General features: G+C 43.4%; 1 protein-coding gene across 5 annotated transcripts in view; it reads left to right on the top strand.

The window, feature by feature from the left end:
* Positions 1 to 23,443, top strand: part of PCDH15 (protocadherin related 15) — a 264,399-nt gene that overhangs the window by 18,290 nt on the left and 222,666 nt on the right. For 3 of the 5 annotated variants that reach the window (XM_062496847.1, XM_062496842.1, XM_062496845.1), the window contains exon 2: positions 8,837 to 8,902. In XM_062496847.1, the coding sequence (XP_062352831.1) occupies positions 8,837 to 8,902 (66 nt within the window). Of the gene's footprint in view, positions 1 to 7,950; positions 7,966 to 8,836; positions 8,903 to 23,443 lie in introns of all 5 variants that reach the window. The other 2 variants (XM_062496846.1, XM_062496844.1) reach the window with 1 other exon arrangement.

Here is a 23,443-nt window from a genome sequence, read left to right as displayed (position 1 = left end):
CATCCATTTCCTCATTAATTACTTCATTCCTTATTTAAAATGTTCTCAGTATTATTGGTGGCTCAGGCTTGAGGATGGGACTTGGTGATTCTCACTTTGTATCTCCAAGACTTCTCTAAGTGCTTGGTGGCCTTAACCATGTAGAAGAAATGGGGAGAAAAGTCTTTAAATACTTTAAAGTTGCAGAATATTTGGGTTGGAAGGGACATTAAAATCCAAAATTCCGCCCCCTGCCATGGGCAGGGACACCTTCCACTATCCCAGGAGGCTCCACACCCCATCCAAGCTGCCCTTGGACACTTCCAGGGATCCAGGGGCAGCCACAGCTTCTCTGGGCACCCTGTGCCAGGGCCTGCCCACCCTCCCAGGGAACAATTCCTTCCCAACATCCCACCTAAATTTCTCCTGTGCCAGTCTGAACCCATTCTGCCTTATCCTGGCACTCCAGTTCCTGATGCAGGGTCCCCCTCCAGCTTCCCTGAATCCCTTCAGACCCTGGAAGGAGCTGTGAGGTCTCCACAAAACCTTCTCTTCTCCAGACTGAGCAGCCCCAGCTTTCTCAGCCTGTCCTCATCTCTGACTCTCCAAACCCTCTTTCACATGTTCTTTTCTTTCCCTCTCCACAATGGAAAGGGTCATGGTTGAAGAAAAAAGTATCCATGAAATTAAAACTGCTGAATGTTGAGAGTTGACTTTGTTTTATTCTCTCTAGAACTAAATTAAAATGCTTATAAACACAGAGGAGAGTAAACAAAACATTACAAATCCAGACTATTTGCTCCCCTCTAGGTCCTAGAAAAGTCCCTTCTGCTTCTTTTGAACTCTGCTCCCACTCTGTGGAAAATAATTCAGACTAGCTTGCTGGGTCAGGCTTTTTATAGTACCAAACAAGTTGTCATTGCCTTGTTCCCACTGAGTTTTTCTCCGTGTTGGATGTTGTGCTATCCAAGGTTTTTTCTTTCACATGCATATCAAAGAAAGTGGCTTTAGTGGCTCCTTGAAGAATTTTCCATTTTATCTTTTGTCTTAATGAGAACACATCGTCACTGAAGTGGATCAGAGCCCTGAAGAAGCCATAAATTCTTGTTTGCTGCAGTGTTTGGGGATGATAAAGTGGTTTATTGGAGACATGGAGGGAATAGAAGGTCGCTAGGGAATGATTGGATGCGGTTCCTTCCTGCGCTGTGGTGGGGTGGGACCGTGTGAACAAGCCATGACTTGCTCAAATTAAACTTGCTCCAAGATGTTGTGGAAGCTGCACACCCTCATGGACTCAGGAAGAGTTTGGAAAAAAGTAACAAAAAGACAAATTTAAGAGTTAATACTTTGTTCTTTCCTGTCTTGGGGAGCAGCCCTAGGAAGTAGGGCACTGATGCTGAGGAGCTTCCTACAATTACTGACAAGGTTTAGAGTCTGATGCTTATTTCAGTTGAAATTAAGAAATAAACTTTTTTTTTTTTTTTCCCTGCCAACAAATAAAATAATTTCCATCAACAGTTAGTGGGTAGAACTTTATGAAATGGAAAATCTTTTAAATTGGGCTGAGTATCTGCTAGGAACTGAGTCAGGGGTTTGAAATTGCCCATTGCACTCCCTGTGGCTGTTTAAATAAAAACATACAGAACAATTTATCTGACTAAATAAAAGCAAACTTGAATATAAGATAAATAGTGAAATAACTCAGAGTAATGATTAAGTGTTTCTGCAGCAGCTGGAAGAAGAGTTGGTGATTAGTATATGGAAGTGGATTTTTTTTCCCCAGTTTTATTTCAGGAGTGCTCAGGAGGAGATGGCAGTTACTTCCTAGAATCGTGTCCCAGGAAGGTTCAGGTTGGCTCTTTGTCTCCACAGCAAGGTTCAGGATAATTGTCTGTTTCCCCAGGAAGGTTCAGGTTGGCTGTTTGTTTTCCAGATGATTGCACTGTTCTCTCTGAAGAGTTCCTCACTTCTTTTTTGTGTCAAGGTACAACTCCTGTCTTTGGAGGAGCAGGACTAAGTTAGTGAACATTTTTTTCCCAAAGCTGTGCTCTATTAACGGGAGTACAAACCCCCTCTCCAGTCTTGTGGGAGACTTTTTGTGCTTGAAGTCACTTAAATTTTTAGGACTTTGTGGGCCAAGCTATTTACTTTAATAAACTTTGAAGCTGTGTGATGCAAAGACCAGAACAGCCCTCTCCTGACACTGCTCCCATGTTATTCAAATGTTTTATTGAGCTGGAATTTAGAGATATAGGAAGTATGAGTGGTTATTTGGGGTTTCCAAGTGACTGTGTTTGGTAGGGGGAGTATAAATGAAATTCTGGATGGCTGTGACTTCTCTACCTTGATGCGTGCATTGATGATCTCAGTGTGTGAGGTTCAGCTGTCCCTGTGAGGATGAGCATGGGACCTCTCTGAAATGTGAGTGTGGGGCTTCTCACGAAAACTTCTGAGGAGAGATTTGCAAATGCTGTTGCAGCCTCGTAACCTCTACACACCATGAGTGGGGCAGGAGCTCAGGTGTCTCCAGCTACTCCTTAACCTGTTGTAAACAGCAGAAGATGTCCCTGCCTGTGGCAGGGGTTGAAACTGGAGGATCCCAAATGTTCCTTCCAGCCCAAGCTATCCTGTGAGTCTGAGAGTCCCTCCAGTGATTTGGAGCAGGAGACCATTGTGTAAAATCCTGTGAAAGCCCTTTTTGGAGCAGCTGGTGCCTTTGGAGGTGGCACCAGGGGCTGTGAGGACGCAGGTGGCCTTTGGGATGGTGGGAATGAAGAGAGGAGCTCAGGAGGAGAAAGGGAGCTGCTGGAAAATGCAGCCCCCCATAGCTGTGGGGCAGTGGTGGTTGGAGTGCACATTTGGCTGTCAGGCAGACCCCAGCTCATGTGACCCAGAAGTCACAGGGTGATCTGGGCTGGAAGGGACCTCCAAGACCATCCAGTTTTCCCTTCCCCCCCTGCCAAGGGTAGAGCCATCTCCCACAGGAGACTCTCTCCTCTCAGGTGTCTGCAGAGCTCTGGGCATTGCCTGTTGGTTCTGCACAACGGGAGTTTGTTATTAGTTGGCTCATTAACCTTTGTTTTAAATTTTTATAAATGATTCTCTGTGCTTTTAGCTTTAAAACAGCAAGAAGTCCTCCAAGAAATAGAAATTCTGGATGGGAAGGGGATTTGAAGGGGTTTCAGAGGTGAAAGGAAAATGATCCTGCAGGTCTCTGCTGGGAAAATACCTGATTACCCAAGATGTGTTTGTCTGTGCTCAGGCTGTTTGACCTTGCTGAGCATCTCACCTAGGACAGTGATTGAGAGTTTCCTCTGAGCCATCTCATTAAAAATAATTAGAAATTAAAATAATGAAAATTAGCCAGCAGAAACCAAATAGAGCTGAGCCTTGACATTATTACATGGAGAGTTTGCTAAAGAGGTTCTTACTTTTCTCCCAAGGAGAGAAGCCCATTGTTTATCCCCTTCTCTTGATTAAAGAAGGGTAAAGCAAAGCACTATTAGGGAAAACAGTGACATTTCCAACAGGAACAGAAATGTTTTGCTGCAAAGTCTTAGGAAAGCCTTCAGATCTTGTTTTATTTAGTAAGTTCTATTTGCCTTTTCTGTAAGGAGTTTGGGGCAGGGGCACTTCTTCCTCAGGATTCCATTTACCAGCATTGTTGCTTAAACATAAAATGCATCATGAAAATTGTAGGGAGGGAAGCTCATTTATGGAATGCTTTTCCTTTTTAAAGTGTGTTTGATTTATCATGATTTGACTTCAAAGACTACTCCATTATGCCCAGGAATTTCAAGGACAGCTTGTTTTTTGTTGAGAATGTTGGAACAAAAGCATGTTCTGGTAATACATTCTGGTAATAAACTGCAGTGTAAAATTGGAAGACGTAAAATAATGGCTAAAAGAGTTCTACCAAGGCCCACACAGTGACATGGGGCACCTTTCTGTTCTTTGGGTTGAAAGTCTTGTGGAAATATTTCCTTCCTAAGTCACCTTTGGAGCTACAGTTATTCTGTGCTTTTTTAGGTTGAATAAAGCAGTCGTAGTGCTGAGTGCTAAAATAATTTTGGTTGAGGATCATTTAAACAAAATACTGGAGAAAATAATTGAGAGAACTGGAGCGAGTCCCAAGGAGGTCATGGAGATGTTCCCAAGGCTGGAGCCCCTCTGCTCTGGAGCCAGACTGGGAGAGCTGGGGGTGTTCACCTGGAGAAGAAAAGGCTCCAGGGAGAGCTCAGAGCCCCTTCCAGAGCCTAAAGGGGTTCCAGGAGAGCTGGAGAGGGACTGGGGACAAGGGATGGAGGGACAGGACACAGGGAATGGCTTCCCACTGAGAAAGGGGGGATTTGGGTGGGAGACTGGGAAGGAATTGTTCCCTGGGAGGGTGGGCAGGCCCTGGCACAGGGTGCCCAGAGAAGCTGTGGCTGTCCCTGGATCCTTGGAAGTGTCCAAGGCCAGCTTGGACATTGGGGCTTGGAGCACCCTAGGATGATGGAAGATGTCCTTACCCCTGGCAAGGGATAGTACTGGATGAGCTTTAAGATCCAATCCAAACCAGCCTGGGGTTCTCCTAAAAACCAAGCCTCTTTCATGTAATATCACTGAGGAAATTTCCTAAGGGACACTGCTCATTGATGTTGCTCTTAACTTAAGGAACTATTTTTTTCCTCCTTGCTAATTTACCCAAATGTATTTCCAGAGAGTTTCCATTTTCCTTGATTAAATAAATTCCAACTTCTGTCATCTTTATAAGACGGACTCTCCATCCTCCTGATGATGGGAATAACTTTTCTCTGCACCTGGCTCAGTCCAAAGCTTTTTTCATGTCCCCAGGAATTCCCACCGTCTCTGGCTGGTGGCTGGTTGTGCAACACAGTCTTGAGTTTAGGGTTTTTTGAACCCATATTGCTACTTAGTGATTATATTTTGTGAGGGGAAAAAAGGTACCCCCACATATTTACAGTGTGCCCTTGTCTTCTAGGTTTTAATTAAAAATATTGTCTCTGAATTGAAAATTTGTGTCAGACTGCAGTTTTAGATTTATCTGTTCAGCGTGTGGTGGTGGATGTGGAACTGATGCTGTGGTTTTGTTAGGTTTGCTCCTGCAGAAGGGAAAGGTGAGGTGATAACATCTGAAAAAGAAGATTTGGGTAGTGAAATAGTGAAATGGTGTGAAATAACCTGTAAACTCTTATCTGTGCAATTAAACTTTTTTTCTTCATAAATCTCTTACTGGTGCCATGGGGTAATCCAGAAGTTTCCCTACTCCCATCCTGCTTTTTTGGTGTTTTTTTTTTTTTTGGTTTGTTTGTTTGTTTGTTTTTGTTTTTGTTTTTTTTTTTTCCTCCTGTAGTTCTGTCTCTTGCTCTAATAGCTTCTTTCCACTGAAACTTATCTCATGATAAATTTTCTTGCTTCACCTACTCCCACTTGCAATGAACCCTCTGCAAATTGCTGAATTTCACTGGCCAGCCCTGCCTTTTCTCTGAGACTCCTGAGATACACATTGGAATGCTGGACACTCTTTTTAAACGCTGAACATTCCTTTTAAATGCACTGTACAATGTTCTGTTTATAATTCTGGAAATTCAGGTGTGTTTGATGGAAAACCAACTTTGGGAAAAGTTGTTAACGTGAACATATGATTTGGCTTGTAATTTTGATAATTATTTTATTGAATGTAAGCTAGAAGTTGGCATGATTTGGTTGAAACTTTCACTGCTACACCCAGCAGGGAGAAAATATGGAAAGAGAGAAGATGGGGGAAAGCACATAGAGCTTAAAAAAAAAAAAATCATGATTATTGTTTTAGGGAGATATATGAATTTTTAGACTTAAAAATTGTCCCTGATTTGGATTTTCATTTGGATATTTAGTTTGGTTTTACTTCTGTTTTTCTAGTTACTGTTGTATGGAGTATAGCAGGGCTATTCCTGAAAACAAAGTTGCAGTAAAATTTTCTGTTGTTGAGATTATTTGCCATATTAAGGGTTTGTTGAAGGGTCCTTCAATTTGCCAAATCCTGAACCTCTAGAAAATGATAACATACATCTCTAGAAAAAAAGTTAGAGTTGTTTCAGTTATGGCCCAGGAATGTGTATTGCATCCAGTGAAAAGAATGAGAGCAGGGAAAAACAAACAAACAAACAAACAAGCAAGCATATTTCATACAGATAATGCAAACATTTCTTATCTTCCCTCCCAATGTGCTCATAGGAAACTACAGTGTTATGGAAGATGTGGTTTTCCAGATGATTTATTTGCTCTGTTAATGCCTACAAAACAAAAAGTTTCAAAATAAAATAATAGTTAATTTAATTCTTAAAAAACAACCTAACAGAAAATTTTCAATTGCTATGTATCAAAGTAGACCATATAAGAATGAAAGGAATAGGGAGGGAGATTTCCTTCATTAATAATTTTATTTAGACAGCCTAAGGCACTTTGAAAAGGTGAAGTAGGCAGGCAGGTGTTTGGTCACAGGTTGGACTTGGTGGTCTTGGAGATCTTTTCCAACCTGAATGATTCTGTGGCGGCACACCCAAGGTGGACGATCTCTCCAGGCATGTGAGTGGCATCCCCAGCAGCTCCCTGGATTTCTCAATACCTGGATTTCTCAATATCTGCCCCTGTGGCCAGCCCTGGAGGCACCTCTGGAGTGCTGTGTCCAGCTCTGGATCCTCAGCACAGCGGGGACAGGAGCTCCTGGAGCGGGGCCAGCGGAGGCTGCGGCGCTGAGGAAGGGCCTGGAGCATCTCGGTGCCCAGGAAAGGCTGAGGGAGCTGGGGCTGTCCAGCCTGGAGAGGAGCCCCAGCTGAGAGGGGCCCTCAGCCCTGGGTGTCCCTGTGTGCAGGGAGGGCTCCGAGCAGGGCCCGGGCTCTGCTGCGGGGGCCCAGCAATGGCACCAGAGCCACGGGCAGGGACTGAGCCCAGCAATTCCCCCTGCACAGGAGGCACAACTTCTTCCCTGGGCACTGCCCAGCCCTGAACAGATTGCCCACAGAGGCTCTGGGCTCTCCTCCCTGGGGCTGTTCCAGAGCTGTGTGCACACAATGCTGTGCCCTGGGCTCTGGGAATTCACATCCACCGTTGTCCGTGTGGATTCCATGTGTCCATTCCCAGGCTCAGGGAATGCTGTGCTCTCAGTCCTTCCCTGTTTGGCCTGAGCTCCTCTGGGACAACACAAAGCTGCTGCTGGAGGAAAACCCAGTGGTGTAGAGGTGTCCTTTAGGGGCTTCACCTAAATGGAGATCTGAGGGAATGCTTCACCGTTCTCACCTCCCTTTGTCGGCCTTCTCTGTGCTGGGGTAATTAGGGGCTGTAACGAGCTGGAGCGCATCCTTTGAAGTCAACAAATGTGTAATTTTTACCATGAAACGGGAAATAGAATTTACCTCAGCTCGCTCTTCTGTTTAATTTACATATGATTTTTGTTGGGATTTGTGTGCAAAAAATGCACCCCAAAGAACCAAAACAAACCAGCAATACCTGGGTATTTCTTTCCTCTATCAAGTCCAGAGCTTGGTTAGAAGGTACCATTTCACACAAAGGGGATTTAGTTGGGCTGTGCACCAGAGGAGCCTCTTGGAGTCTATGAAATCATGGGCAATCTCAGATAGTCCTGCACGGTGAATTGGGAAGGAGAATGCTTGTCTGTTTTCTCACTGAGTCAATGAGGCTCTTGAAAATTAAAAGCTCTTCCTAATGGACTTTTATTTCCATGTGCTTTAAATGGGGGTAGTGGTTTTCTGCTGTTTCATGTAGAAAACCTAATTGCTCCTAAAACAGTCATCACATGTGGTGATCATGCTTTTATGTATTTTAAGGCTACACTTATGTGTTTGCTAGCTCTGCATGTAGTGCTTGATACCTTTTAACCTCTCTTTTGAGTAAACCAACAAACTCTTACTTATTTTCTTTCGTTATTCTGTTCTGCTTCCATTGATGACTCTAAACTTTTGACTCCAGACTGGCAATATGAGGGTAAGATGGCAAAATATGACTTCCTGAACATTGCTCGTCTGCTTTTCATTTGTGTTCTCCTTAGAGTTATTAAAATTCCATTCACTAAGTGGATCCTTTTGTTGCAATTAAATTCAAATTATGTTTGTTTCTGTTGTGAAGCTTTAATTATGATTTATACCTTTTAATCATTCCTCTGTTATTTCTTTTGGTTGAATTACCATCATGTTCCCTGTGTCCTGACAGACACTGAGATTCCTGATGGGATCTCTAGAGCAAGACACAAACATTCAATAGTGTAGCCATCCAACTGGATTGTGGCAGGATGTGACAACAGTCCTACCCTGGGAGGGTGGGCAGGCCCTGGCACAGGGTGCCCAGAGAAGCTGTGGCTGCCCCTGGATCCCTGGAAGTGTCCAAGGCCAGGTTGGACAGGGATTGGAGCAACCTGGGATAGTGGGAAGTGTCTTTGCCCATGGCAAAGGAGCAGGGAATGAGATGGCCTTTACAGTCCCTTGCAATCCAAACCATTCCATGATTCTGTGATTTGGGGTGTGTGTGTTCATGACATGCAAAGGAAGAGGAAAAAACATATAATGTTTTTGGTGTTCAAGTGTTTTAAATATGGATCATAAATGAGATCTTTTGTCATCACATTCCCCCTTGCTTTACAAAGTTTCTCTGAGTAAAGGATAAGCAAACAGCTCTAATTTTGAACCTTTGTGAGTGTAACTTTACTATCAGTTGTAGCTCAGACCTCCATCACATTTAAGGGAATACTTACCTTCAGCATGCCAAATATGCCGACCTAAAAAAAATAAAAACAGCAACAACAAAACCACAGAGATGCTACTTTTGGAATGAGAAATAACTCTTTGTTTCATCTTTATAGATTGCAAGTTGGCCAGAACAGGTCCTCCAGCCACAATAGTTCCCATTGACGAGGAGAGTCGCAACGGTGAGTGCCCCACAATTATTTATAATACAAATTATTTATAACTAGTCTTTGAGGCCCTTGTTGCAAATAGACCTTTGTTTTTCTGAAGTCAGTGGGACATTACCAGAGGACAAAGTTCTGGTCAGTATTTAGTTTTCTTTGGCTAAAGCTGCAATTTTACTCCACAGCATGAAAGGAGTATAAACAACATGGTTTTCTGGGTTTCCCACATGGCCTTTGGAAGGTAGCTTGTTGGTTCCCTCTAAGTCAAAAACATGAGTTTATGGACACCTCTGAAATGGAAGAACTTGGTTGTAGTCATGGAAATTTCAAAAGAAAATGAATATCCCTCTTCTTCAGTATTTTACTTCTCCTGACAAGTCATAGAGTTCTCAGATGGCTGATCTGTTGGTCTGAGCATTGCATTTGTGCAGAGTATTGTGATGTGATGAAGTGCTTTACCCTATTATAATCAGCTGTTACTCCTGAGAATAAGTTACTAGCCTTTCCTGCTTTTTATTCCGTGTTCAGGGTATTTTTTTTTTTAACCTTGCAAGCCGGGCCTGTTTTTGTGCTGTGTGTGTGGTTGTGGTTTATTAGATGTGGGTGCTGTTATTCTGGCAGGAATTCCTTGCTGGTGTTGCTCAAAGTCAGATGGATAAATGCATTTATGGGTAGAACTCCTCAATAAATCAATTTCTAATACACTTGTGTGCTGAAGAACTCTTGTATGGGATGGCTGATAAAACCAGGTTCTTTTCCCTCCTCCTGGGGTGGTTTTCCCTGCAGTCAGGGGCATCCAAGGGAGACTACGAAGATGGATGTGCTCTTTGAATCGGATGTGTTGGTTCTTGGCAAGCTGCTGTTCTGTCCTGGTGTGTTCCAGTTGTGGCCTGCTTAGTTTTGGTGGAATGACCCCCTCAGCTGAAATGGTTTTGCTGCCAGAGCTTGTTTCTTGTAGCATTTAATCCTCCCTACTCATTAGAAATAAATATGTACTAACAGCAAGGGGTTATCAATAAAACCAAGCAAACCTAGCCACCAAAAAAAATCTTTATGAAAACCTTTAGAAAAAGATACTGAAATTTTGGACTCCCCATCCCTGTAAGTGTCCAAGGCCAGACTTGACAGGGCTTGGAGCAACCTGGTTTAGTGGGAGGTGTCCCTGCCCACAGCAAAGGATTTGGAATGAGATGAGCTTTGAGGCCCCTTCCAACCCAACTCAGTCTGTGATACAGAACTTTATAAGAAATCCATGGTGTTCCACATTTCTAGTGATCAAACTTTACATTGGGCTTTCCAAGAGATGCAGAAATAAAAATCCACCTAATTTTGTTCCAGCCTATATACATATGTCTCTAACTCAAAGTGTGAAATCCCTTCCTTATTTTAGTTCTTGCATGTCACTTTATTTCCAAGGGTCTGTTGTTGAGGTTAGAATGGCTCTTCTAAGGTTTTGGGACGAAGATCTCAAAACAGTGACTGGGAAATTTAATTCCCTCACTGCATGTGGTTATTGTGTTCTGGCAACACAATAAACAGAAAATATTGCTCTTTAGAATTAGATAGTTATCCATTGTGCTATGACACATTAAGCTCAATCATTCCTAATTCACAGGAAGTCAGAGACCAGCAAATCTCACAGAATAAAACCATTTTCCCAAATAACTGTTGCTTGTTGCACACAGGTACCATGCCTGACCTTTAAAGATCTTCTTGAGATCAGCAGAGATGTTAAGATTTCACAATTTCCATCATGGGATGAATATCATTTTATATCAAGTTATTTAGGTACAGTAGTAAATTACATTATAATTGTGCTCATGTGAGCAATCCTGGAAGGAGTGAATTTGACCTTTCTTGAGGAATAAATGAATTATGTTATGATTTTCCCTGTGTTGAACTGAATTGGGTGACAGTATTTCAGATCATATTAGCAGCAAAACTGAGTTTTTCTGGATGATTTTTAATAGGCAGAGAGTTATTTTCATCCATTGATTTATTTCTATTTCATTACTGGATTTGAGACTTGTTTAAAGACTGAATGAGCCTTATTCCCAGACCAGAGTTTCTCATTGCCAGTGTACCCCAAGTTTTTGGAGGCCTCCATGTAGAGCCATCCCTGCTTTTTCCCTTCAGCTGAGCAGCCTGAAATTCTCAAGGGCTTTGAATCTTTGGCCAGGGTTTTTGATGGAAAGTATACTCTCGGGAAAGAACTTATACAAGGCAAGATTTAAAGATTTAGGGATTAAATTAGAATTTGGAATAGAAAGCAGAGGTTGGGGTAGAGGAAACAAGCAGACCAAAGTTAATTCCTCTAATGTGAGAACAAATAGGAACTGGTGTCTTGGTGCTCCATCCAGAACAAAAAAATTCCACAGCTAGGAATGCTTAGTGTTCTTTCCCATCCTAGAAAAAAAAAAAATCAGTCGGTGTTGGTGTGGTTTGATTTTATTTTGGTGGGTTTTTTTCTCCCTGCTTCCCTTATGATGGTGTGAGTGCTCTAATGAATAATGGGAGCAAATCCCAAAACCTCTTGCTCTCTTCCCTCCATGTTCCTTGGGGATGTCTGACACAAGGAAGTGCAGCTTTCATGGCTGTAGGTGGGTCCAGTGTTATTTTTCCACCTTTTCATCTTCCTGCTCCCTCAGCAGCAACCTTTTGTCAGCCTGACTTCCTGGGGAGGCAGAGGATGTGATCGTGCTACAAATCCCCTTCCATAACCCTCTGTGGGGACGGACTCATGGGAAATGGGGCACAAAAATGCAGGAAACAAAGCTGTGGGGTTTCCACACTTCCTCCCCCACCCCACCCCCCCCCCCCCCAAATTCTGTTGGACCAGTTTATTTTCAGTTTTATTAGATGTAATGCTAGAAGAATGGACCTGGCTGCTGATGCACATTGATGATTTCCATGCTGGTCCAAACTGGTTTAACTTGGTTTTCAGGGACAACTGAAAGGGGTTGAAGAAAATGTCCCCAGAGGCTCAAAATCTGCAGCCTCCCTGCAGAGGTCTGCTTGGGTGTGCTGATAAGGACTGGGAGTGATGCCTCTGAATATTCATTGCTCAATTAAATGTTCAGTGACCACCAGGGCTGGCTGGAATTAAACTAATTAGCCTTAAAGAATGAAGAGTCCTGCTATCCCAGGCATTTTGGCTAAGGGGAAAAGTTGTTCAGTAAAATAAATTTGGAAGGTTTCCGTGGCTGAGCACAGGTGTATCAAGAAATGCATTACTTAAGAGCTGTGGCTCAATATTCATTTGCTACTTTTCCTCCTGTTTCAGGAAGAAGGATGAATTAATGACTTGAAGGTGCTTCAGCCTTGGAGGGCTTTTCCAAACTAAACAATTCCATGATATTCCTGTAGTGCCTTCATGAGAATCTCAATCTTTTTTTAAACAAAAATACTTTCACCTGTTGCTTCCTGTCATTCAAAAATCAGCTTTATGAAGGAAAGTCATCTTAGTTTTACCATTTCAAGGGATTCTGAGAACAGCATTTCCCAAATTTGCAATGCATGTATAGGTGTGGAAAGACACCAAACTGTGATTTTATCTTGATTTTTCTTTTTTTTCCCCATAAAGGTACTTTGAGGACTTTTTGCATTTTGCTTTTACTTGGTGCACTGTTTTAGGCATTGTTTCTATAATGGATAAAAAAATGAAATAGTTAGTTTATATGATGTTATCGTTCCTGTGAAATGTTTCCAGGGAGAAAGTGCTTCAGTTGATTTTTAATCTAGTTCATGCCACTGAGCTCTCTGCCCACACATCGATTTTTCCCACATCTTTGGGCAATCTTACAGCTCCCTAAAGTGTTTATGAATGTTTTTTACCAGCTTTTGACCATTCTTTACAAGTTTATCTTCACCAGCCTGGGGTCTGATTTGTCTGGCAATGGAGATGCGGTGTGGTGTGCAGATCTAAGTTAAGGTATTGCAGCCAATAAATAAACCTTGGAATTAAATCTGGCCACTTGCAGGCTGAGGGTCTAGGCCCAGTCTGGCCATTCCAGCTCAGGGTGCAGTCGAGGTGGATGATGTGATTTTAGTGATGAGTCTCAGCAGTGTTTTGCTGAATCTCTGGGTGTTTATGCTGTTCTGTGGTCATTAATCCCAGGTCTAAAACATTAGATTAGCCATCAGTACAAATCTGGTACAAGCCTGTAATAACATCTGTTCAAAATTAGGCCTTGCTCTGTGGAGTTTATTCCAGCTTTGTGTTTTTATATATGAAGGGAGGTGATCCATTAGATCCAATAGCTGCCAGATTGAGTAATTTCTGTCAGAAGTTGTTACCCTTGTGGAATGCTCTGGACAAATTCTAACAGGAGGAGTGGATTTGTATTGATTCTGTGCCCCACGTGGCTGCTGCTGGGGGCTGAACACTGGCTGTGCCCCATCTGCTCATCCCTGGGATCATCTGGGAGCCAGCAGGTTTCCTATGGATGCTGCTCTAAAAGGATAAGGACCTGGGGGTCCTGGTGGGTGAGAGGTGGCCATCCCTTGGCCCCCAGAACCCCTCGTTTACCCTGAGCTGAGCCCCCAGTGTGGGCAGCAGGGGAGGGGGGAATTCTGCCCCTGTGCTCAGGTGAGACCCCACCTGCAGAGCTGCCCCAGCCCTGGGGCCCAGCACAGGAGGGACCTGGAGCTGCTGGACAGAGCCCAGAGGAGGTCACAGAGATGCTCCCAGGGCTGGAGCCCCTCTGCTCTGGAACGAGGCTGGGAGAGCTGGGGGTGTTCTCCTGGAGAAGAGAAGGGCTCCAGGGAAACCTCAGAGCCCCTTCCAGAGCCTAAAGGGGGAACCAAGAGAGCTGGAGAGGGACTGGGGACAAGGGATGGAGGGACAGGACAAGGGCAAATGGCTTCAGGCTGACAGAGGTGAAGTTTAGATAGGATATTGGGAAGGAATTGTTCCCTGGGAGGGTGGGCAGGCCCTGGCACAGGGTGCCCAGAGAAGCTGTGGCTGCCCCTGGATCCCTGGAAGTGTCCAAGGCCAGGTTGGACTTTGGGGCTTGGGGCAGCCTGGACAGTGGAAGGTGTCCCTCACTGAACTGAATCCACTTTCCAAGCAGACTCTGTGGTGCTGTGAGAAGCACTTGCTCTAGTTCTGGGTTATTCAAAGCATTCCTGTGCTTTTTAGGAGAGTGCAGATTAGACTTGGGGAAAGGGGTTAAATTGGGCCATAGAAATCCATTAGCAACAATGAACATTCCAGGAAAGTTTCTCCAACAGGACTTCCTGCTGCTGCTGCTGCTGGGGTGGGAAGACTGTGACAGGGTAGAAGTGCCAGGGAATTAAGAGACACCCAATTGTAGCTGACTTGCTTTATTTTTCTAAATGTTCTGGCCCAAGAACTGTCAAAAATTTCCTCCATAATTTACTCAGCTAATAAACTACTTCAGTGAGATGAAATGTAGAATATATTTATTTTTTATAGCTTTTATTTATGTTTTTTCCCCATTTTTCATGTCAGCAGTTGGCTCTTAGGTGTTGCTTCTCAACTCTGCCTGCAGGTGCTTCAATCAAAATGTGTACAAGGAAGTATCACTCCTTTCCTGACAATTTGATTTAGTTTATAAATGCATGAGATGGGAAAAGAGGATGAAATTTATGGAAATTATTTTTGTTTCATTCCAGCCTGTTTGTTCATTTCTGTTTCGAAGTGATGTGTTCTCCAGATTTGGGCGTTAAGGATTTCATTGAGAAGTAATGAATCAAGTTGTTGTCTAATGCTGTTTTTATGCCATGGATTTCAGTTCTCATGTTTGTTTGTTTGTTTTTGTTTTGTTTTGTTTTTTTTTTTTGTGTAGGATAAATGTGTAAAAACTGAGGAAGCTGTAGAATGGATCAGTTTATTATTCTGCTTCTATTTATCAGCACATCAGCAGTGGTTGGGACCTAAGCAGAGATGTTGCTAAAGAGCTCTGCAATTCTCCTCTTTCGTTTTGTGGGGGGTTTTTTTGTTTGTTTGTTTTTGGTTTTTTTGGGTTTTTTTTTTGTTTTGTTTTTTGTTTGTTTTGTTTTTATGTCTTTAAAAAAAAAGAGAATCAAAGTTTCAAAAATCAGAAGATAATTTGGGATGAAAGCAGTAGAAAAAAGTCATGCTTTGAGAAACTGATTAATTCTTAAGGGTAGAAAATAGGGTTAGAGTTGGAAATATTTACTTATTTCTGTGCTGTCAGCTGTCTGGACAAATTTCCTAACCTCGTGTTGGTGCACTTGGGAGAGGTGGAACAGAGGTCCTTGAATTACCTTAGGGATGAGGGAGAGAAATGAGGTTTCAATGGCAAAAATTAGGAATTGGACTCCATTTTGAGGTAGGGGTAATTGTTGTAGATCACGATTCTGCTCTGTAATGCTGAGGTCTTTTCAAAATGTGTTTGGGATTTTCTTTTCTACTGGAAATTCTACTCAGAGTGACTAGAATTTTTCTGAACAGTTCATCTACGACAGTTTGAGTAGTTAGAATAAATTATTCAAGTACGGTACATGATCCATTTATATTCCCATGGTGTCTATTTCCCTTTGCCAATAAAAAACTATGTATTTGCCCTAATTATTTCTTCCATATTGTTTTGAAACATCAAATGTTGTTTCAGTAGTAATGCTCCTGGATTGTCTTCTCCTTCACAGTCCCAGTAAAGCAGCGCAAGAATCGAAGGATTCGATACATTTTGAGGCTTTTTAAAATCAGTTTTTCTCCAGGGAGTGGGAGGTGATGGTTGGGATTGGTGTCCTGAACTGCAGCGTGCTTTCTAAGTCTTTTGATGTCGCTTTAATTTTAGAGTGTAAAACAGAGTGCAAAGCAGGGCTGATAAGTCTGGGGGAGGCTGCTCCAGCCAGTTCCCAGGAAAGGTCAGCATGAGTCTGTTGTCCCATGGCAATGACTCCTACGGAGCTGTCACAGTCCTGAGAGCTCAGGTTTCCTCTCATGCCACCAGTAAAGGTGTGACACTTACGCCAGAGAAAATGGATCTTCTGCTTTATGAGGAGTAGGTTTTTTTGTGAATTCTTTGTCAAACAATGGAGTCCCTACCCTGCAGCTCAGAATCCATTTGTCCTTCTTCCCTCAGCTCTGGTGAGCTCTCTGGGCAGGTGCTCCCTTTCCAAAATTCCCAGCTCTACTGGTTCTTGGGTGCTGGAGGTGCTCAGTCTGGAATCAGCTTTTTGGACCTGCCAGGGCTCTGCTAAGTTAACTCAGCTCTCAAAATTCACTTCTGTTCATCTGAGTCCTGTGTAGGAATCCCAGACTGGTTTGGGTTTGACAGGACCTTAAAGCCTCTCCAGTGCCACCTCCTGCCATGGGCAGGGACACCTTCCACTATCCCAGGTGGCTCCAAGCCTCATCCAGCCTGGCCTTGGATACTTCCAGGGATCCAGGGGCACCTGCCAGGGATCCAGGGATCTGGGCACCTGCTGGGGCCTCTCCACCCCATCAGGGAGGAGTTTCTTTTCCAATATCCCATCTGAATGTTTGGAGCCTTGTCAGTTCTTTTCCAAGTCTAGTTAACACCACATTCAAAAGTGTTGATGGGCCCCCAAACTTGACTCCTTCTGTTTCTTCTGTGTCAAAATAATTCCCCACCTTACTTTGTTGGGAAAAGAAGCGTTTGATTAAAATGGACAAAACTGCATTAAAAATGAGAGCTCATGGTGCCTAAGGGCTGTGAAAGTGCTGGAAGAGGGAAGGTTTGCACGCAAGTCTTATTGCAGTACCCAGGGAGCAGGATGGAAAGAGTGGTGTCCAGGCACAGGGCCCCTCCCTGCTTCCCTCTGGAGCACAGCAGGGATATAATGAATCAATAAGAGACCCAGAAAGTGAGAAGCTGAGTCATTGCATAGGGAAGAAGTTCGTCCTCATGTCCAGGTGGAACTTCCTGGGCATCAGCTCCTGCTGCCCATTCCTCTGGTGCCATTGCTGGTGCAATTGCTGGACTCCCAGAGCAGAGCCGGGTCCATGCCCAGAGATGCTGTGGGATCTCCTTCCTGGGGATATTCCAGACCCATCTGAGCACAGTGCTGTGCCCTGGGCTCTGGGATGGCCCTGCTGGAGCACGGAGGTGCCACCAGATGCCCACGGAGCTCCCTTCAGCCTGAGCCACCCTGGGATCCTGTGTCTCTTCAGGAGGTGCCTGAGAATCTTGGGAAGTCTGTCCCCCAGGACAAAATTCCCATTACTTTTCTGAGGTGATTTCTATAAGCCAGTCATGCTTTTGAAAAATTACTTCCTTCCAAGGAAACCTCACCTAAATTTCCATTTAAAGTGATGATTTAACCCCAGGCCCTTTTCACACCTGGGTGAGCAGGTATGGCTTTGCATTTCCCATTCTTCAACATGTGTCTGGATGTGACACTGGCAGCATGGATCTGGACCAGGTGAGTTATGAGCTGTCCTCAATGTTTTCATAACCCTTCTAACCCTTCGCCCCAAAAAAGGGGAGGAGAAGGGGAAAACACATGAAAAATGGCTTTATTATGCTCATGTCTCAGCTTCCTTTAATTGCACTAATTTTATTTTGACCTTAAAATGGTGGATAACTGCTTAGCAATTCATGGATAATATGTTTCTCCCTCATATTCCCTATTTTTAAGCAGATTGCTCCAAAACATCAGAATTTTTCCTCTTTATTCCAATTTCGAATTACTCATAAGAATCACACTTAAGTTATTGCTTGTTTCGAACACCAGAGTGCTTGGAACAGTAAAATAATTAAATAAATAATGGATTTCAAAGCCCTGCTTGGCTCAAATATAAATTACATTCGTTATTTTGTGTTGTTGCACAGTCTCGTGTGAAAGCTCCTTGTATTCTTTTAGATTTTCAAAGTCATGCTAATCAAACCAAATGTTCTGCTCTGTGGCTCTGAGAGATTTTTCCTCCTTTATTCAACCATCATTTCTCATCATTACTCTGCTATTTCACATTTTTATCCTATTGACACAATTGTTTAGGAACATAGGGCCTGATTAAAATAAATCATTAAGTCTGGACCTTCTGGCTGTCTCTAAGTTATACCATTACCCCAGTCCTAGGGATGATTTTCTCCTTCTGATAAGCCCTTTTTTTTTTGGAGATGTTTGGGGGAGTTGCAGTCTTAAGGGACAAGAATCTCAGGGGCTTTAACCAGACCATGTGCTGATGATACATTGGGATCAGGACAACCCCTGGGATCAATCCAGGCTGGGGATGAGCACTGGAGCAGCCCTGAGAGAAGGACCTGGGGAGAGGTCTCTCTGTGCATATGAGAGCTGGGACCCAGAACCCCCCTGTGCCCTGGGCAACATGGGCAGCAGGGGAGAGGGGATTCTGGGGAGTCCAGAGAAAGCCATGGAGCTGCTCCGAGAACTGGAGCCCCCTCTGCTCTGGAGCCAGGCTGGGAGAGCTGGGGGTGTTCACCTGGAGAAGAGAAGGCTCCAGGGAGAGCTCAGAGCCCCTTCCAGAGCCTAAAGGGGCTCCAGGAGAGCTGGAGAGGGACTGGGGACAAGGGATGGAGGGACAGGACACAGGGAATGGCTTCCCACTGCCAGAGGGCAGGGATGGATGGGATATTGGGATGGAATTGTTCCCTGGGAGGGTGGGCAGGCCCTGGCACAGGGTGCCCAGAGAAGCTGTGGCTGCCCCTGGATCCCTGGAAGTGTCCAAGGCCAGCTTGGATTTTGGGGTTTGGAGCAGCCTGGGATAGCGGAAGGTGTCCCTGCCCATGGCAGGGGGACAGAACTACATGGAGTTCCTTTCCAACCCCAAACCATTATCTATTAATATTTTACCAAGTTTTTGCCCAAATATATATTAATTCTTTTCAGAAGAATAATTATACATTGCTGCTACCAGGCATAAAATTTTATTTCTCAGGATGGTTTACCAACCCAATGAAAACCCTGGCACATGTTGCTTCTGAAATGCACTGCTGAGCATTTGTGTTGGGCTTATTATTTTGTCACTTTCACAACAGGATGAGAACAGTAGTTCTGTAACAAATTATATTCCATGCAAGGAATTAATAGTTTTCAGAAAGGGCATATCTGAGGAAAGCAGAAGCAAGGAGAAACATTTCATTTTTCAAGCGTGTCTGTGTTTTTTGATGGTTTTTGTTTCTGCTCCTTTTTTAATATTATTTTTTTATTTAGTTACTGATCCTCTTTCCCCTCACATGCAGCTCCACACCCTCTGTTTGATCCATCCAAGTCTTTCCAATAGTTCCTCCCAGCACACGAAGGGATGGGGGAGAAGATGCAGTGCTGGCCTGAGATGTGGCCTATGGGATGTTTCTTCCCCTCTCTGTGGTTTCTGGTGGATAATCCTCAAATCTGATGAAGAGAAGAAAGCTCAGGGGGACCCTTCTTGTTCTGCACAACTCCCTGATATGAGGGGACAGCCAGGGGAACAGGACACAGGGAAACAGCTTCAAGCTGTGCTAGTGTTGATGTTAGATATTGGGGAAATTCCTCGCTGAAAGAATTGTCCACCCCAGCCACAGCTGCCCAGGACAGTGGCAAATCCACCCCTCCCTGGAGGAATGTCACAGACACGTGTATGTGGCACTTGGGGACATGGGGTAGTGGTGGCCTTAGCAGTGCTGAGTTAACAGTTGAACTCAATGGTCTCAGAGGTCTCTTCCAGCATTAATGATCTGTGATTTTCACCTGGTTGCTCCCTCTGTTAACACCTTTGTGTCTTACTCCTTTTAGGAACAAAAATCTTACTGAGTCCCATTGGGGATTCTTTTGGGAATGATGATCCCTCACTGCAATTAACTGTTGAATGTCCTAATTTCTTTATAAGTTTTGCGGCCTGTGAGTTGCTCTTCCTATCTGTCAAGTGTCATTTTTTATCTATTTCCATTTCCTCTGCTTACCCCACAGATCAGAGACCCCTGGGGGATTCTCTTCTGGCTTGCCTGGGTCTCCTGGGGGGCTCTCCTGCCTTGGAAGTGTCCAAGGCCAAATGGAATAGGGCTTGGAGCAACCTGGGACAGTGGAAGGTGTCCATGGCAGGGGTGGAACAAAAGGGTGGGTCATTTCCAACCCACACCATGATTTGCTTCCTGTATCAGAACAGGAGGCTTATCTCTACTTCCAGATCCTATAGCAACTAATTTGAGGCACAGTTTGAATTATCTGTCATTTAGGATTGGAGCAGAGTGATTTTTTTGATAAACTATATCTCATCAGATACCAAGAAATTTCCCAGTGAAGGAAGGTAACAGGGTCACCAAATGATTGATGTTTATGGTATAATTTTCTATGCAGTCATGTTTTGCCCCTTGGGTTTTTATGGGGAAAGAAAAGGTGTTTGTTTTTGTTTTTTTTTTTTTTTTCCCTTGTTTGGCTTTCTAAATTGGGTAAGTGAAAGCCCATTTGTTGTTACTTATTTAGTAAAGGAATTTTCTGGCATTTATTTTTTACCCTTGAACTTTTTAGAATATACATTAAGCCTGTTGTCCCCCAGAGCCTGTTTCTCTGTGGGACCTCACACCCCCGATGGGCTGTCAGCATCCACCTCTCCAATGGGAATATCCTTGGAACCATTTCTTCTCTTCCCTTGTCCTTGCCTTCCTTGGTCCATGAAGGATTGCTGTTAATTTCTCCCACTTCTCTTATAAAAGCAAAGCTTTGGTTAAAAAAAAAAATAATCTTGTGACTCCTCAGCATTTGACTGTGTCCATTGGATCTTTCCAGCCTGGGAATACCAGGATCTGCATCTCCCTCTAAGCTGTGTGTGCAGCAGGACAAGGGAGTTCTTTGCTGGGGATCCACAGGCTGGGTTCATCCTCCTGTGCTTGCTCCAGGCTTTTGTGAGGGATTTCCTGCTTCACCTCCACCTGCCATGAGATGCTGAGGGACTGCCCTGGGTTATTAAAACCCTTTCAAATCCCATCAGTATCAACTCATAATGCTTTAACTTGTTAAATTTATTAAGTGACCATATGAGGTTTGTTTCATGCTTTTGCTCAGCATTAGTGCTCCTGCTAATGCCCCTCCAGGAACTTAATTGAACTCAGCAGTGAGAAACCATTTCTCCTGGAGGTGTGTTGTCACCATGGGTGTTCATTCCTTCCACCTTTCCCACAGGGGGATCTGGTTTTTAAGGATCTCTGGCTGAGAGGAGCTGAAAGGGAAGGATAAGCTACTTTTCTTTGGTAGTAGATAGTTTGAGGGTGGGCCTGAAGGATGATGTTGTCTATTGAAAAAAAAAAAAAAAAAAAAGAAAAAGAAACAAATAAAAGAGGACAGAAAAAAGAAGAAAGGGCAAAAAAATTAAAGAAAAAAGCTCGGTAACAGTGGAATGAAATACGTATTTCTATAAGAAGAATTCCTAGAATCATAGAATCATTAAGATGGGAAAATACCTCCTTGATTAATCAGTGTTCTCACAGAGCTCTCAGGTTATTGAGATGTTATTCTTCCCCCTTGGAATGTCATATGATACCAGTTCAAAGAGCTTCCTGCTATTCCAGTTATTTTATTAACAACATATCAGGCAAACCACAGGCAAACCACAAAAGATCTGTGAAACTCTGTATAAGGCACTTGTAAAGCACCTTTCTTTGCCCAGGCTCTGCTCCTGGAGCAGAGGCTTTTTGTTCAGGTCCCTGGGGACCAGGGCTGGTTGGATATTAAGTGTTAAAGATCTGGCAGTGCTATTTCTTGCCTGTTGCTAATCTCTCTCATGCATTATTTATCAAACAGCAGGTGAAGACTTCAACCTTTTATGATAATTGATAGTGGTTAGAATACAAGATTACAAACAGCTCCTGAGAACCAGTAAATGCCAGCATGGGAGGTGGATTGGCAGGACGTGTTTTTCATCATTAATTCAAAATACATTACTTTTGTTGGGCCTCACTGGGTCTACGTGGAAGGGAAGAGGAGAAATAGGTGATAAAATTGTATATAAATAGCTTTGTGCGGGGTTTTGCTGATGCCTTAAATTTTAGCTTTCATATTCTCCAGATTCTGTACTGCATTAGTGTATAACTCTGAACTTCATATAAAGTGTTAGCAAGTTCTCCTCACAGTTCAGTCAGACAAAACAATCATTTTCCAGCCTGAGAACCAAGGACACCATTGTAGCTTCAGGCCCAAAAGGTGCAAACAACAGGGAACTGAGGAGAGCAATCTGAGAGATGGCACTTCATAACCTGGAGCTGTAATTGGACAATTAACCCCAACATGTAAATGGACAAAAACTTATAAAAGTGTGAAAACTCGTGACATGCCATCCATCTTGGGTGGAGCCACAGCTGGGCTCTTGTACTGCCCAAAGAGTATCCTTTGAAGGCCTTTTTAACAAATATCCACTTCATTCCCTTAACACTGTCTAGCCTCTGTTCTGGGTTGACTCTCTAGGCATCACTGCTTGGGTTGTGCAGTGTTCATGCAAACTTCAGTGTGAGGTTAAAGATACCTTCTGTGGGCTCACAGCCTGTTCTGGATGATTGTTGAGCTTCCCTGGAACCCAGGATCCTCAGGGAACTGTTCCCTCCATCACCTGGGGGATTTAAGTGGTTTTTACTTGGGGTACAATTAGAATTATCCCATATAAGCTGGCTGCTCTGGGCACTTCCTTTGCTTGTGATGGGTTTTGCCCAAATCCTTGGCATGGTTGATTCCTGCTTGCAGTTCAGGTGTCAAAAAAAGGTGCTAGAAAGTTGTACTCCTGGTTTAGTAAGGTTAAGCCCAACCTAAGTTAGCAAATTTTATCTGTTATAACCAGACAAGGAATCGGGTGGTTGGGAAGTGTGAAATTTAGGATTTTTTTGCCTTTTAGTATCAACTAGATTTTTAAAAAAAGAAAGGGGAAGAGGAGACAGAGGCAAAAGAAAAAAAAAAAAACAAAAAAACCCATGAGCTGTTAATTCAGTTTGATAGAGCTGAAGCAGCTCCATATTGATGGCTCATTATTTTTAAATTGACTAAGGGTTTCCTTTCATTAATTCTTTATTCTGCAGACAGATGGGAAACGGTGGCTGCTTTTTTTCAAGGGCAATTTCACCCAAATGACAGCACATTGGAGCTTTGGGTTGGGATTTTTTTACTGTTGAAATATGACACGGCATAGATTTAAAAAACAACAAAAGGGAAGATTCTTTAATTAAAATGTGCCGCCTTGGTTTTGTTTAATTGTTTTTGTAATTAGTGGCATGATCTCTGTTAATTTTCAGCTATCTGAAAACATGCCTGGTGGGTGTCAGATGTCTCTGCTGGATTAGTAAACATTAAAATACATTAAAACCACACATTTGCTCTCCCTTCAGTACTGATTTGCACTGTCCTTCTCATTCAGCAGCCAGGCAGAGCACAGAACATTTTGATATTATTTTTATTGGCTCTAATTAGCCTTCAAGCATAACAAGCATCCATGGAGTAGCTCTGTGTATTCTGAGTTTTAGATGTCGGGCTAATTTTGGGTTGTGAGTGCTGTCTGTGAGGTTAAACCCAGAAACAGAGAAGAAGGAAAAAGCTGTGAGTCAAGCTAAGCCTCTCACCCTTCCCTGTCTCATCCCATCAAAGCCATCAGGGACTTAGCTAAGCAGAACATGCTTCCAGCTTCAGCCA

This window comes from Cinclus cinclus, chromosome 7, assembly GCF_963662255.1.
Source record: "Cinclus cinclus chromosome 7, bCinCin1.1, whole genome shotgun sequence".
In the NCBI taxonomy this organism is placed as follows: domain Eukaryota; kingdom Metazoa; phylum Chordata; class Aves; order Passeriformes; family Cinclidae; genus Cinclus; species Cinclus cinclus.
The sequence above is the reverse complement of the archived record's forward strand: the minus strand, read 5'-3'. Positions and strand labels throughout refer to the sequence as shown.